Below are 15,451 nucleotides of genomic sequence, written 5' to 3'. Positions count from 1 at the left end.
GGTTGGAGTGCAGTGGCGCAATCTCGGCTCATTGCAACCTCCGCCTCCTGGGTTCGACTCCAGGGTTTGAGTGATTCTAGTGCCTCAGCCTCCCGAGTAGCTGGGATCCTCAACCATCTTTACAAGAAGTTCTTGAGGAATAAATACAGCAATGTCTGGAAAACCCATGACACGATGCTTGACACATGATAAGCCCTCAAAACATATTTTTTTTGAGACGGAGTTTCACTCTTGTTTCCCAGGCTGGAGTGCAATGGTATGATCTTGGCTCACTGCAGCCTCCACCTCCCGGGTTCAAGCAATTCTCTTGCCTCAGCCTCCCAAAGTATCTGGGATAACAGGCGCCTGCCACCGCACCCAGCTAATTTTTGTATTTTTAGTAGAGACGGGATTTCACCATGTTGGCCAGGCTGGTCTCGAACTCTTGACCTCATGATCCACCCACCTCGGCCTCCCAAAGTGCTGGGATTACGGGCATGAGCCAGCACGCCTGGTCTCAAAACGTTTGTTGAATATTAAGTAATGAGTATCCCTGCTTTTGTGGCTCAGGAAGAGGAAGGGTGCAGTGAGGGATGGAGGTTGGGGAGAGTGGCTTCCCAAGAGTTTATCTTTGCTGTGGGATACAGGTCCCCCTTCCTCCCATTCAGATATCTCTATATGCTTGCCATCAGCAAATCAAAGATAAGAAAGACAGGAGACTGCAGCCTTAGAGTTCTCCCAACACCTCTTTCCTCACTTGGGTTCTAAATATTGAAAAGTAATTGTATTAAGCAAACAAAAGGCAAGTGATTATACACTTTAACGCATTCCCTAAACTCAACAATATTCATACATTTCTAGCTACTGAGAAGGCAGATGTACAAACATGCCTTGAATTATCTCAAACTAATCTGCCCCAGGTTTATGATGGGCTAAAGGTTAACATGATTCTCAAGAAATCCCAAGAAAGATGTGATATTTATGGCACACACCAGTTACTCTCCCCAAGATAAGCTGCTCACTTCACAGTGGGTCAATGTTTCCTGCCTTGCCTACAGCCCTTGCTACCAAAGGATCAAACAAGACCCTTGACTTGGCTGCACTCTGTGCATGATGGGGTGTTGCTGCACACATGCAAGGGGCCTTCCAAACTGTCTTCTGGTTTGTGTATGGTGTAAGGGTTTGGAGAATTTCATGCATCCCAGTTGTAGGAAGTGCATCTCACTATGCTAGCTCATAGGTGACCACTGTCTCCATTACTCTCTAGGAATGCATAATCTTCCAGCCAGTTAGGATTAGGTTCTGTTCTAAGTGGCAGAAACCCCAGAATAACAGTGGCTTAAAGAGGGTAAAAATTTGCTTTATTCTCAAGTGAAAGTATGGGTGGACAGTGCAGGACTGCCTCATCAGAGACCTCCTTTCATCTCGTTACCATTCTCAACATGTGGCTGCCACTTCATGGCTCAAGATGGCTGCTTCAACTTGAGCCATCCCGTCTTCTTTCCAGCCAGCAGGCAGGAGAAAAGGGGAGGAGCAGGGCATGCCCCTCCCATGAAAGACGGTTTGTGCAATTTCCTAAAATTACACAAAACATTTGCATCTACATCCCAGAGCACAGCCAATTGGCCACACCCAGCTGGAAGGGAGGCTTAGATTCATGGGTTTTTTGGTTTGTTTTTTTGAGATGTAGTTTCCCTCTGTTGCCCAGGCTGGAGTGCAGTGGTACTATCTCAGCTCACTGCAGCCTCTGTCTCCTGGTTTCAAGCAATTCTCCTGCCTCAGCCTCCCGAGTGGCTGGGACTACAGGTGTGCGCCACTGTGCCTAGCTAATTTTTTTATTTTTAGTAGAGATGAGTTCTTGCTATGTTGCCCAGGCTGGTCTCAAACTCCTGAGCTCAAGTAATCTGCCCACCTCGGCCTCCCAAAGTGCTGGGATTACAGGCATGAGCCACCACACCCAGCCCTTTTATACCATGTGTCTTGTTAAAACTCAGGGCACTTATTATTAAAGAAGAAAAGGTGGTGAACGTCAGGGTACAATAAGCAGTGTCTGCCGGTCTTTCATCTCTGCATCTCCCCACACATAGACTCTTTTCTCTGTAGACCAGCCTTCTCTGTTCAGTTTCTGACCCCTTACACTTTCCAGGGTGGCCGTGATGTCAGCTCTTAGCCCAATTCCACAGGTCTATTCAATTCCTAAGCAGCACATGGCGTAGCCAGCTAAGGCCCTGAGTCTCAAGTCCAAATTCTTAGGAGAGAATATTTGATTGGTTCTGCTTGGGTCAGGTGATCACCTCCTTAGCTCTGAATCAATCATCTGTGGCAGGGATCTCCCTTCTAGGATAGGATGGAGCAACTACTCTAGGCAAGAGATGTAAGCCGGAGGAAGTGATGGGTGTCTGTTAGGTCCTCCTTCTGAGCCTACCCCTATCACAACACCCATCCTGCTGGATGCAGTTGTCAGGTGCTTGTCCTTAGGACAGGGTGCATTTTCTTCGTATCTTTAACTCAGAGTCCAGCAACTACCTGGCACACTATAAATGAATAATCTAATTTTATCCTCAGCTTTATACAGAGGTTGAATACCTGCCTAAATTTATATACTTAAGAGGTTGGGCATGGTGGCTTACGCCTATAATCCCAGCAATTTGGGAGGCCGAGGTGGGAGGGTCACTTGAGGTCAGGAGTTTAAGACCAGCCTGGGCAACATAGTGATACTTCATCTCTACTAAAAATAAAAAAAATTATCTGGGCATGGTGGCACACACCTGTAGTCCCAACTACTCAGAAGACTGAGATGGGAGGATTGCTTGAGCCCAGGAGGTCGAGGCTGCGGTGAGCTGTGATCCCACTACTGCACTCCAGCCTGGGCATCAGAGAAAGAACCTGTCTCAAAAAAAAAAAAAAAAAAAAAAAAGGCCGGGGGGAGGGCATCAGAGATAGCACAAGAACCCAGGACTCCTGACTTCCAGTTCCTGGAGTAATTTTCTAGAATTATCTGGCTAGTTACAGTTTGTGAACCCCATTGTTGAGCACTTGTGTCTGCTTGTACCCCTGCCCAGGACTGCAGAGAATCTCCTCCAGTTGTGGCCCAAGAGGGCCCCAGACTGGAAGACACTGGTCGCACCACTCAGAGTTCATTTCCTGCCTCAGCCTTATTGCCAAGGCCAATGTCTCCCCACGGCTCCAAGCTGGACCCCTTTGGAGAGATCCCATCCTGACTATGCCTTGATCAAAGCTGAGCTCTGGATGCAGGGGCACTCTAGGAGGTGGGCTGAGTAATGAGGCAAAGGTGGGAAGCAGAGTCTCCATGGCCGTCCACCATGCGCTGCTCTCAGAGGTGGATCCAGCCACAGAGAAGAGCTGACATCTTCCCCTCCATCAAGTTCCTACTCCCTAGCCCCCAAGCCCTTTCCCCCTGTCTCCTCCGAGTCCTTTCATGCCTCCCCGTGCCTGTTCTCTCAAGCCATCTGTCCCTGCAGGCCTCGAATCCTCTATGGCAGTCCCGGGGCTCCACCACTGTGTCTTCAGGAGGCCGTTTCCGCTGCCCATCGTGCAGGCATGAGGTTGTCCTGGACAGACACGGTGTCTACGGCCTGCAGCGAAACCTGCTAGTGGAGAACATTATCGACATTTACAAGCAGGAGTCGTCCAGGTGAGCCACCAGAGTCTCTTGCCTCTCTAATGGCAGGGCTTGGGACACAGCCAAGGAACCCATCAGAGCCAAAAGGGAGAGATTGAAACGGTCAACCTGCCTGTTCTGTCTAGAGACCATAGGACTGGATCCGGAGAGGGACTTGCCTCAGGCCTCCCAGAGAGGGCAGTCTCTGATTCCCTAGCCAGTACTTCACTCCTACCCTCTCCTCCTGGGAGAGGCTGGCAGTCCACCAGCAAGATCCTCGCTAACCCTCCAAGACTTCCTGTTCTGTGGGACTTCCCTGCCCCCTGTAATACAGACTGTTCTCGGATCCAGGCCTCCTCTATCTCTTAGCTCCTTCTCTTCCTCAAATTCAGAACTCACCAGTTCAGCCACAGCACTAGCTGCAGGGGCGGAGAAGGTGGTGGCAGTTGGTGGAGGCTGAAGAGAAGGTATTCCTAGGACCCTTCATGCTTAAGGTCCACCTCCCCCTGCCCACTCCTCTCTAGGCCGCTGCACTCCAAGGCTGAGCAGCACCTCATGTGCGAGGAGCATGAAGAGGAGAAGATCAATATCTACTGCCTGAGCTGTGAGGTGCCCACCTGCTCTCTCTGCAAGGTCTTCGGTGCCCACAAGGACTGTGAGGTGGCCCCACTGCCCACCATTTACAAACGCCAGAAGGTATCAAACAGGGGAGGGAGTAGATGTGTGAGAGATGGGGGCTTAGGACAGGGTCTCAGTGTCAGCCTCTTACTCCACTTATCTTTTGTTTACTTATTTCTTTATTTATTTAGAAACAGGATCTCACTCTGTTGCCCAGGCTGGAGTGCAGTGGCACAAACACAACTTACTGCAGCCTTGATCTCCCAGGCTCAAGTGATCCTCCCATCTTAGCCTCGCAGAACACTAAGATTATAGATGTGAGCCACCGCACTCAGCCCTATCTATCTGTCTATCTATCTATCTATCTATCTATCTATCTATCTATCTATCTATCTATCATATTTTGAGATGGAGTCTCGCTCTGTCGCCCAGGCTGGAGTGCAGTGGTGCAGTCTTGGCTCACAGCAACCTCAGCCTCCCGGGTTCAAGCCGTTCTTATGCCTCAGCCTTCCAAGTACTTGGGATTACAGGCATGTGCCACCACACCCAGCTTTTTTGTTTTTTGTTTTTTTTTTTTGACTCCTGGCCTCATGTGATCCGTCCACCTTGGCCTCCCAGAGTGCTGGAATTACAGGTGTGAGCCACTGCACCCAGCTCCATTTATTTATTTTTTAAGAGATGTGGGGATCTCTGTCGCCCAGGCTGGAATGCACTGGTATGATTGTGATTCACTGCAGCAGCCTTGAACTCCTGGGCTCAAATGATCCCTACCACCTCAATCTCCCAAGTAGCTGGAACTACAGGCATGTGCCACCATGACCAGCTAATTTTTTTATTTTATTTATTTATTTATTTGTTTATTTATTTATTTATTTTGAGATGGAGTTTTGCTCTTGTTGCCCAGGCTGGAGTGCAATGGCACGATCTCGGCTCACTGTAACCTCTGCCTCACAGGTTCAAGCGATTCTCCTGCCTCAGCCTCCAGAGTAGCTGGGATTATAGGCGCCTACCACCATGTCCAGCTAAATTTTTGTATTTTTAGTAGAGACGGGGCTTCACCATGTTGGCCAGGCTGGTCTGGAACTCCTGACCTCAGGTGATCCCCCCACCTTGGCCTCCCAAATGCTGGGATTACAGGCGTGAGCCCCTGCGCCCGAACCTAATTTTTTATTTTTACATAGAGACAGGGTCTCAGGCAGGGCACAGTGACTCACACTTGTAATCCTTTGGGAGGATACTACTACTAATAATATTTATTAGTAGTAGTAGTACTAATAATACTTTAGAAGATCGAGGCAGGGGGATTGTTTGAGTCCAGGAATTTGAGACCAGCCTGAGCTGTGTAACATAGTGAGACCCTTGTCTCTACAAAAAATTAGCTGGGCATGGTGGCATGCCTTAGTCCCAGCTACTCGGGAGGCTGAGGTGGGAGGATCACTTGAGCCCGGGAGGTTGAGGCTGCAGTGAGCCATGATTGCACCACGGCACTCCAGCCTGGGTGATAGAGTGAGACCTTGTCTCAAAAACAAACATAAAATATTAAAAAGAGACAAGATCTCACTGTGTTGCCCAGGCTTGTTTTGAATTCCTGGGCTCAAGCCATCCTCCTGCCTCTGTTAGAGGAAAGAGGTCTTGACACAGACCCCAAGACAGGGTTATTGGATCTCGCGCAATAAAGAATTCAGGGCTAGTCCATAGAGTAAAGTGAAAGCAAGTTTATTAGGAAAGTAAAGGAATAAGACAATGGCCACTCCATAGACAGAGCAGCCCCTAGGGCTGCTGGTTGCCCTCTTTTTTTTTTTTTTTTTTAAATGGAGTTTCGCTCTTGTCACCCAGGCTGGAATGCAATGGCGCGATCTCAGCTCACTACAACCTCCGCCTCCCAGATTCAAGCGATTCTCCTGCCACAGCCTCCCAAGTAGCTGGGATTACAGGCATCCGCCACCATGACTGGCTAATTTTTGTATTTTTATTTTTTTTTTTTATTTTTATTTTTTTTTTTTTTTTTTTTTTATTTTTTTTTTTGAGACGGAGTCTCGCTCTGTCGCCCAGGCTGGAGTGCAGTGGCGCGATCTCGGCTCACTGCAAGCTCCGCCTCCTGGGTTCACGCCATTCTCCTGCCTCAGCCTCCCGAGTAGCTGGGACTACAGGCGCCCGCCACCACGCCCGGCTAATTTTTAGTATTTTTAGTAGAGACGGGGTTTCACCGTGTTAGCCAGGATGGTCTCGATCTCCTGACCTCGTGATCCACCCGCCTCGGCCTCCCAAAGTGCTGGGATTACAGGCGTGAGCCACCGCGCCCGGCCTTTTGTATTTTTAATAGAGACAGGGTTTCACCATGTTGGCCAGGCTGGTCTCAAACTCCTGAACTCAGGTGATCTACTCTCCTTGGCCTCCCAAAGTGCTGGGATTATAGGCGTGAGCTACCGGGTCCAGCCTGGTTGCCCATTTTTGTGGTTATTTCTTGATGATATGCTAAACAAGAGGTAGATTATTCATGCCTTCCCTTTTTAGAACATATACGGTCACTTCCTGACATTGCCATGGCATTAGTAAACTGTCATGGAGCTAATGGGAGTGTAGCAGTGAGGACCACCAGAGGTCACTCACATTGGCGTCTTGGTTTTGGTGGGTTTTGGCCGGCTTCCTTACTGCAACCTGTTTTATCAGCAAGGTCTGTATGACCTGTATCTTGTGCCGACCTCCTATCTCATCCTATGACTTAGAATGCCTTAACCATCTGGGAATGCAGCCCAGTAGGTCTCAGCCTCATTTTACCTGGCCCCTATTCAAGATGGAGTTGCTCTTGTTCAAACGCCCCTGACACCTCAGCCTCCCAAAGCGTTACTCCACTTAGTTTTAAAGTCAAGCAGGCCGGGCGGTGGCTCACACCTGTAATCATAGCACTTTAAGAGGCCGAGGCGGGCAGATCACCTGCGATCAGGAGTTCGAGACCAGCCTGACCAATATGATGAAACCCTGTCTCTACTAAAAATACAAAAATTAGCCAGGTGTGGTGGCATGTGCCTGTAATCCCAGCTACTTGGGAGGCTGAGACAGGAGAATCACTTGAACCCGGGAGGCGGAGGTTGCAGTGAGCGGAGATTGCGCTATTGCATTCCAGCCTGGGCAACAAGAGCAAAACTCCATCCAAAAATAAATAGGCCAGGTGCGGTGGCTCATGCCTGTAATCCCAGTACTTTGGGAGGCCAAAGTGGGTGGATCACGAGGTCAGGAGATCGGGACCATCCTGGCTAACACGGTGAAACCCCATTTCTACTAAAAATACAAAAAAATTAGCCGGGCGTGGTGGCAGGCGCCTGTAGTCCCAGCTACTTGGGAGGCTGAGGCAGAATTGTTTACCGGGGAGGCAGAGCTTGCAGTGAGCCGAGATCGCGCCACTGCACTCCAGCCTGGGCGACAGAGCGAGACTCCATCTAAAAATAATAATAATAATAATACCTAAAATAAAATAAATAAAAATAAAATCAAGCAGATTAAGCCAGGCGTGGTGGCTCATGCCTGTAATCCCAGCACTTTGGGAGGCCAAGGTGAACGGATCACTTAAGGTCAGGAGTTCCAAACCAGCCTGGCCAACATGGTGAAACCCTTTCTCTACTAAAAATACAAAATTAGCTGGGCATGGTGGCAGTCGCCTGTAATCCCAGCTACTCGGGAGGCTGAGGCAGGAGAATCACTTGAACTCTGGAGGCGGAGGTTACAGTGAGCTGAGATTGCGCCATTGCACTCCAGCCTGGGCAAAAAGAGTGAAACTCTGTCTCGAAAATAAAATAAAAGTCAAGCAGATTGGAGTGAAAGTCCTAGCTCTGTGCTTGACTCGGTATGTCACCTAGGTATGTTACTGGACCTTTGTGGCCCTCACTTTCCTCATGTGTAAAATTAGGGTGAAAATGCCTACTTGTGAAAGTAGCTATAAGGATAAAATTCGATAATGGATGAAAGCAGAGACTTCAGTATGGTGGGTGAGATACTTGCAGGGTCCTCTCTATCACACAACTAGATTCTGTGTAAAACAGAATTTTCAAATTATATTGCTTGGTACATAGAAGCAAAGGAAATCAGTGGGGGTGGGGAGGGGCAAAGAGAAAAGGCGGAGCTGAAAGCAGAACCCTGAGTGGCAAGCACAGAAAAGGCAGCATTTCGCAGAGGACCAGTGCTGGCAATGTCACTGAGCTAGAGAGACCAGACTATTCCTCCAAACCCCTAAAAGGAGGGGTACCTGCAGCTAAGATTCCAGAGACCCGGCTGGGCGCAGTGGCTCACGCCTGTAATCTCAACACTTTGGGAGGCCGAGGTGGGCGGATCACTAGGTCAGGAGTTCGAGACCTGGCCAACATGGTGAAATCCCGTCTCTACTAAAGATACAAAAAATTAGCCGGGTGTGGTTGCAGGCCCTGTAATCCCAGCTACTCGGGAGGCTGAGGCAGGAGAATCGCTTGAACCCAGGAGGCTGAGGTTGCAGTGAGCTGAGATCACGTCATTGCACTCCAGCCTGGGCAACAGGGAGAGACTCCGTCTAAAAAAAAAAAGTTTCTGGAGACCGTAGGTTAAACTAGGATCCTAGGAGCTAAAGCAGTAAATTGCGCCACCTGGCTTTCAACAGAGGCAAATGCAAATACTGCCTAGAGGAAAATATGCACAATTTAGGCCCGTAGGTATTCCCTAGATTAATTAATATCAACAAAATATTAGATCACAATTGAAGTTGCACAGAGAAACGTAATCCATGAGTGAAGTCAGCAGAAACAAAAAATACAGATTTAGGACCCCCCACAAAAGGAGCTGAGATATTGGAATTATTAAATAATTGGAAGTCACTATAAATCAAATGCTTTTTAAAAAAAGATGAAAAATTTTAAAAACCAAACAATAATAGAATATCAAAAACCAACCATGTAGCTGGGTATGGCGGCTCACGCCAGTAATCCCGACACTTTGGGAGGCTGAGGTGGGAGGATCACTTGAGTCCAGGAGTTGGAGACCAACCTGGGGAAATGTTGAAACCCCGTCTACAAAAAAATATAAAAAATTAGCCGGATGTGGTGGCATGCGCCTGTAGTCCCAGCTACCTGGGAGGCTGAGGTGGGAGGATCACCTGAGCCTGGAAGGTCGAGGCTGCAGTGAGCTGAGATCGAGCCACTGCACTCCAGCCTTGGTGACAGAGTGAGACCTTGTCTCAAATATATCTATATATATATGTATAGATATATAGATATATAGATATATAGATATAGATATATAGATATACAGATATATATAGATATATAGATATACAGATATATAGATATATAGATATATAAAACATTCAACAGATGGCTGGGCATGGTGGCTGGAACCTGTAAACCCAGTGACTAGGGAGGCTGAGGCAGGAGGACAAGGCCTGGAGTTCGAGACCAGCCTGGGCGACAGAGCGAGACCTCCCTCTCTAAAAAAAAATTTTTTTTTTTTTGAGTTGGAGGTCTCGCTCTGTCGCCCAGGCTGGAGTGCAGTGTAGTGATCTGGGCTCACTGCAAGCTCCACCTCCTGGGTTCACGCCATTGTCCTGCCTCAGCCTCCTGAGTAGCTGGAACTACAGGCGCCCACCACCACGCCCGGCTAATTTTTTGTATTTTTAGTAGAGACAGGGTTTCACCGTGTTAGCCAGGATGGTCTTGATCTCCTGACCTCGTTATCCGCCCGCTTCCGCCTCCCAAAGTACTGGGATTACAGGCGTGAGCCACCGCGCCCGGACTAAAACAATTTTTTTGTTTTAATTAGTTGGGAGTGGTGGCATGTGCCTGTAATCCCAGCTACTAGGGAGGCTGAAGCAGGAGGATCACCTGAGTGCAGGAGTTTGAGGATCCAGTGAACAATGATCATACCACTGCACTCCAGCCTGAGTGACAGAGTGAGACTGTGTCTTAAAAAAAAAAAATCGGCCCCGTGCAGTGGCTTATGTCTGTAATCCCAGCACTCTGGGAGGCCGAGGCAGGTGGATCACAAGGTCAAGACCATCCTGGCTAACACGGTGAAACCCCATCTCTACTAAAAATACAAAAAATTAGCTGGGCGTGGTGGCGGGCGCCTGTAGTCCCAGCTACTCGGAGAATGGCATGAACCCGGGAGGCGAAGCTTGCAGTGAGCCGAGATCACGCCACTGCACTCCAGCCTGGGTGACAGAGCAAGACTCCGTCTCAAAAAAAATAAAAAAAAATCAACGAATGAATTAAATGATAGATTTGTCTGAAAACAGAACTAGTGAGCAGTATGAGAGGACTGAAAGAAAAACAGAATGTGCAGTTCTGGGAGATGAGAAGGCTGAGAGTGAGAAGGTCTAACAGGTCTAATCAGATTCCCAGAATGAGAGGATAAAGAGAATAGAGAAGAGGCAATATTATGCCAGTGGATAATCTTGAAGACTTTCTCAGAATCAATGCAAGAAATGAATCTACAGATAAAGCATCTAGCCCAGTGTCTGGTATCTGGTGGATGTTTGGAGACTGTCTGTTCCTTCCCCACTTAGTGGTGGAGGGCTTCTCTCCACCTCCTTCCAGAATCACTAGAATGTGCTTCTGTACCTCTTGATGGTTCAAGCCTTCTAGATTGCTGTAGATGCCCTTATGGGGGATGAGGTGAAAGGGCCAGCCCTCTTCTAGGCAACCCTGGCTGGGGTGAGGGGTGTAGCTCTAGGCCAGGTCCCAGCTCTAAGTGCTGACCTGTGTGTGTATCAGAGTGAGCTCAGCGATGGCATCGCGATGCTGGTGGCAGGCAATGACCGCGTGCAAGCAGTGATCACGCAGATGGAGGAGGTGTGCCAGACCATCGAGGTGAGCCTGGGCTGGAGGGAGGGAGGAACAGCAACTGGCTAGCCTGCAGACCCCGGGCTCCCAAGAGAACTGCTCTTCTCTGACCTCTGGCCAAACTGGTCTGAAAGTTTCTGGGGTCCTGGGAGTGGTGGGAGGTGCTTTTGCCAGGCTGCTGGGTGTGCATTCCAGCTTTGCCGCAAAACTTTAATCCAGTTATTTAACTTCTCTGTGCTTTGGTTTTGTTTAACCTCATAAAACAGTGATGATGATAATGATACACCAGCTACCTCATGGGTTCTTTTTGAGAATTAAATGGAATAATGCAAATAAAAACCAGGGCTAGGGATATAGACAGCAATCAGTGAAGCTACTTTAAAGCATTGTGTTTTTATTATGGAAAAGATCTGGGCTGGATTCTGGCTCAGCCACTAACTCACAGTGTCACTACGGATGGGTCACTTTCTGTGTTGGTTCTCTGTGAGTACCCTGTGCTTTCCCAGCCACCGGGTCTCAGCCACGCCTTCCCTCATCCTTGCTCCCCATCTTTTAGGACAATAGCCGGAGGCAGAAGCAGTTGTTAAACCAGAGGTTTGAGAGCCTGTGTGCAGTGCTGGAGGAGCGCAAGGGTGAGCTGCTGCAGGCGCTGGCCCGGGAGCAAGAGGAGAAGCTGCAGCGCGTCCGCGGCCTCATCCGTCAGTATGGCGACCATCTGGAGGCCTCCTCTAAGCTGGTGGAGTCTGCCATCCAGTCCATGGAAGAGCCACAAATGGCGCTGTACCTCCAGGTGGGCCCTAGGGGAGGGTGGCAGCGCTGCACAGTGGCTGGAGTCGGGGCCTTGGTACCTGGAGACCCGGGTTCAAGTCTTGTCTCTTGCACCTGCTTGCCCCTACGACCTTGGGCAAGTCACCCCCTCTGAGTTCGTTTTCTGCTTAACGAATCGGGATGTGCCTTCCCACCTACCCCGCAGGACTGTGGTGAGATTCAGAAATGGGACTTTGCCCAGGTTGGCCCAGTGCTTACTCTCACCCTCCTTTTCTTCCCTGCAGCAGGCCAAGGAGCTGATCAATAAGTGAGTAGGCATAGCGGGAAGGGAAAGGAGGGGGCTGCACTGCTCCACTGGCTGGGGTGGGGCTTGAGAGTGCTGGGGCATTGCCAGCTGAGTCCGTGTGGCCACTGCAGGGTCGGGGCCATGTCGAAGGTGGAGCTGGCAGGGCGGCCGGAGCCAGGCTATGAGAGCATGGAGCAATTCACCGTAAGCGTGGAGCACGTGGCCGAAATGCTGCGGACCATCGACTTCCAGCCAGGTGAAGGAGGTGGCTGAGGGCCGCTGAGACGGGTTCGGACCCTCTGTGTGGGGGGTGCGGCGGGCACGATGGCCGGAAAGGCAGGGACTCCACCTCACCAGGCCTTCCTTGGGCTCAGGCGCTTCCGGGGAGGAAGAGGAGGTGGCCCCGGACGGAGAGGAGGGCAGCGCGGGGCCGGAGGAAGAGCGGCCGGATGGGCCTTAAGGTGAGAGCGGCCTGAGGGGCTTGGGGTGGGGCCTGGCTCGTGTGCTCGCGTCCCCTCCCCCAGTGATTGTCCTCCCTGCGGGTAGCGTGGAGCCCCCACTCCTCGGTGCAACCCAACCCCGGAGCCACAAAGGCGCGCCCCCTAGGGCGGAAAAGTACACTTTCCTCCTCACCCGCTGTTCCTCCGGGGTGCTGCTGGGAGGGCAGGCAAGGCAGGCTGAGTAGAGGAGAAACCCACGTGGCGCGGGACGGAATCAGCGGGGCTCGAGCTGCCTCGCGCCTTCGCAGCACCCGCCCACCGAGCCTTCTTTCCCCGGCACAGGCCTGAGCCGACCCGACCCTGCTCGAGAGCCCGCGCTAGAGTCGGGGAGGATCTGCGCAGAGACCGCGGCATCACCCAAATCAGCGCCGGCCCCGGGAGGATCTCAATAAAGAACTCGAGCGTCCCAGACCCATATCTCCTTTCGCTGCCCAACCCCGCAGCCTCGGCTTCGGAGGCGACCCGCCCACCATCCTGCCCTTCCCAGAACCTGATACCATCTGGGGGGCGGAAGCCAAATGAACTCCTATTGGGCACCTCTGTGATGCCAGGAGCGAACTGGTGAGCCCAGCGCCCTGGGAAGAGGGTCAAGGGCGGGGCGGTGGTGCCGGGACCTCTGAGGTCCTGGGGATTTGGGGACCCCTGGGGTCCACATGCACCTGGCTGACCTGGCTGAAAGCCGCTGTCTCGGAGCCCCCCACAGCATTTTGTTCCCCTCCCGCTGGCCCGGGGGCCCCACCTTCCCACGGGTTCCCACGCTGCTGTGACTGCCCTGCCTCTACGACAAAAGCCAACGGGTCTTCAGTACTTTTATTAAAAAATAGTCACGCAGAGAGTGCCCTGGTGGCTCTGCCCCGCATCCCAACCCTGGGGTGGGGGAAAGGGGTCAACGTTTTCGCAGCCCCAAAGCGGGCCATCACTTGCCCACCGAGTCGAATATGATGCGGTTCTGCTCGGCGCGCTCCCGCTGGCTCTGCGTCCGCGCCAGCTCCAGCAGGGTCCGCAGCAGGTGAAAGGTGAGGTCAATGGACAGAGAAGGGTTGTCCCGCCGCGGCCGCTCGCCTGCCGTCCCGAGTCCCAATCGGCCGGGCCCCGCGCGGCGCGGGAAGCGCTCCGCCAGCAGCAAGAGGAGCGCGCGGGCCCCGCCGCCCTGGTTCCGTGCTCCAGGGCTCCAGCGCAGACTCGGGTCCTGGACCCCGGTCGCCTCGGGGCTCCTCTGGCTACTCCCAGGGCACAGCTGTACCAGGAGCAGCAGCGCGGCCAGCAGCGCTGCGCGTCCCTCCTGCCTCATGGTGCCGCCGGCCCTGGACACACAGGGGCAGCGCAGGGTGAGGTGCGCCTGGGGCAGCTGCAGGAGGCCGCTCCCTCCCCGCGCTCTCCCGGCGACCCCTCCGGCCACCGCCCAATGCCCGCAGCCTGCCCTCCAGCCCCAGCCACTGCGCCAGTGCTGTTCCATCCCTTCCACCCAGCCTCCCTCCCCGGAGGAGCGTGGTGGCTGAGCTGAGCGGAGTCCTGGTGCTGGGGGAGGCTGGGCGGACGCTCTGAGCCACTCACAGGTTGTCGGCGAGCGTTTGTACGGTCCAAGATTGAGCTCCAGTCTCTGTCCCTCGGGGCAGGCCGAAGGCGCCTTGGGGAACACAGGGTCTGTCCCGGGGCTGTCGCCAGCCTTATATAGTGCCAGGACAGCTCCGACTGACGTCAGCGAAGAACATGCACTGATTGTAGAAGCAATGACAGCCACAGCTTCGAGTCTGACGGCTGGCGGGCCCCCGGAGGGGCGCACCTCCCTACACCAGCCTTCGTGCCCCTGGGGCTAGCGCTGGAAGCAGCACTGGACGCAGGAAAGCGAGAAGCCGGCTGGGGCGTAAAGACTGCTCTGGGACCCACGGGAGTCCCTCGCCCCGCTTAGAACAGCCAGCAACGACTAGGGCCGTCCCCAGACCAGACTAGTCCGGGTCGCGTGTTCTGACACACGAAAGGGAGGCGGGACCGTGAGGCTGTCCATGGTGCTGACCCCGTCCTCTGCCTCTAGAAGTGGCCAGAAATGTGAGAACGCTGTGCCGCTGGAACCCACTGCCTCCCTGCAGCTATCAGTTCTGCAAATGCAGGCATCAGGAGTCCACCACTGGCACTCAGCCAGCACAGTGGGACCCACTGAGAGGCAGTCTGCCACAACCAAAGTCTCCCAGCATTCTTCTTTTTCCAGCCCCAGGATCCAAATTGTAGGGCTGTCTGACAGAGGCACCATGTAACAGAGGGTCTCTAGCATCCGAGTGCTTTCAGACCACAAATGGCTGGCCCATCTGCTTTTGAGTTTGCCAAAGTAGTTTAGCAAAGTTCAGTTTCTCTCCTGGGAATCACAGCAGCAGTGTAACTCTGCCCATGAGCAGCAAAGAAATATGGGTTCAAGTTTCTGCTAACTCCTGGTGTGGACAGGTCACCTCCCTTCTACCAACCTCAGGGTCCTCATTTGTAAGACTGGGCTTGGCCAGGCGTGGTGGCTCACGCCTGTAATCCCAACACTTTGGGAGGCCGAGGCAGGCGGATCACGAAGTCAGTAGTTTGAAACCAGCCTGGCCAATATGGCGAAACCCCATCTCTACTAAAAATACAAAAATTAGCCAGGCGTGGCGGTACGCGCCTGTGGTCCCAGCTACTCAGGAGGCTGAGGCAGGAGAACTGCTTGAACCCAGGAGGCGGAAGCTGCAGTGAGGCGAGATCGCGCCACTGCACTCCAGCCTGGGAGACAGAGCGAGACCCTGTCTCAAAAAAAAAAAAAAAAAAAAAAAAAATGATTGGGCTTGGTGGTCTCTTGGCTTCTTCCCAGCTCTAGAAATGATTCCCCAATAGTTTTCTGCTTAAAAACTTACTCATTACC

At 52.2% G+C, this 15,451-nt stretch overlaps 2 protein-coding genes across 5 annotated transcripts in view; one reads left to right on the top strand and one right to left on the bottom strand.

Moving 5' to 3' along the window:
• The window catches only part of TRIM54 (tripartite motif containing 54), a 26,965-nt gene extending 13,557 nt beyond the window's left edge, over nt 1–13,408 (top strand). Inside the window, exons 2-10 of one of the 4 annotated variants that reach the window (XM_055377633.2) lie at nt 3,462–3,634; nt 4,126–4,297; nt 4,411–4,536; nt 10,951–11,046; nt 11,576–11,809; nt 12,075–12,094; nt 12,205–12,329; nt 12,448–12,534; nt 12,856–13,408. In XM_055377633.2, the coding sequence (XP_055233608.2) occupies nt 3,462–3,634; nt 4,126–4,297; nt 4,411–4,536; nt 10,951–11,046; nt 11,576–11,809; nt 12,075–12,094; nt 12,205–12,329; nt 12,448–12,533 (1,032 nt within the window). In that variant the 3' untranslated portion in view covers nt 12,534; nt 12,856–13,408. Of the gene's footprint in view, nt 1–3,461; nt 3,635–4,125; nt 4,298–4,410; nt 4,537–10,950; nt 11,047–11,575; nt 11,810–12,071; nt 12,095–12,204; nt 12,330–12,447; nt 12,535–12,855 lie in introns of all 4 variants that reach the window. The other 3 variants (XM_055377632.2, XM_019021269.4, XM_004028993.5) reach the window with 3 other exon arrangements.
• Nucleotides 13,370–15,370, bottom strand: UCN (urocortin). The gene has a single exon (XM_019021270.4). The coding sequence runs from the start codon at nt 14,027–14,029 to the stop codon at nt 13,490–13,492; it is 540 nt and encodes a 179-aa protein (XP_018876815.4). The 5' UTR covers nt 14,030–15,370; the 3' UTR covers nt 13,370–13,489.
• Between the last annotated feature and the right edge of the window lie 81 nt (nt 15,371–15,451).

Source organism: Gorilla gorilla, chromosome 12 (assembly GCF_029281585.2).
Source record: "Gorilla gorilla gorilla isolate KB3781 chromosome 12, NHGRI_mGorGor1-v2.1_pri, whole genome shotgun sequence".
Classification (NCBI taxonomy): Eukaryota; Metazoa; Chordata; class Mammalia; order Primates; family Hominidae; genus Gorilla; species Gorilla gorilla.
Note: the sequence above shows the minus strand (reverse complement) of the source record. Positions and strands in the feature narration are given on the sequence as shown.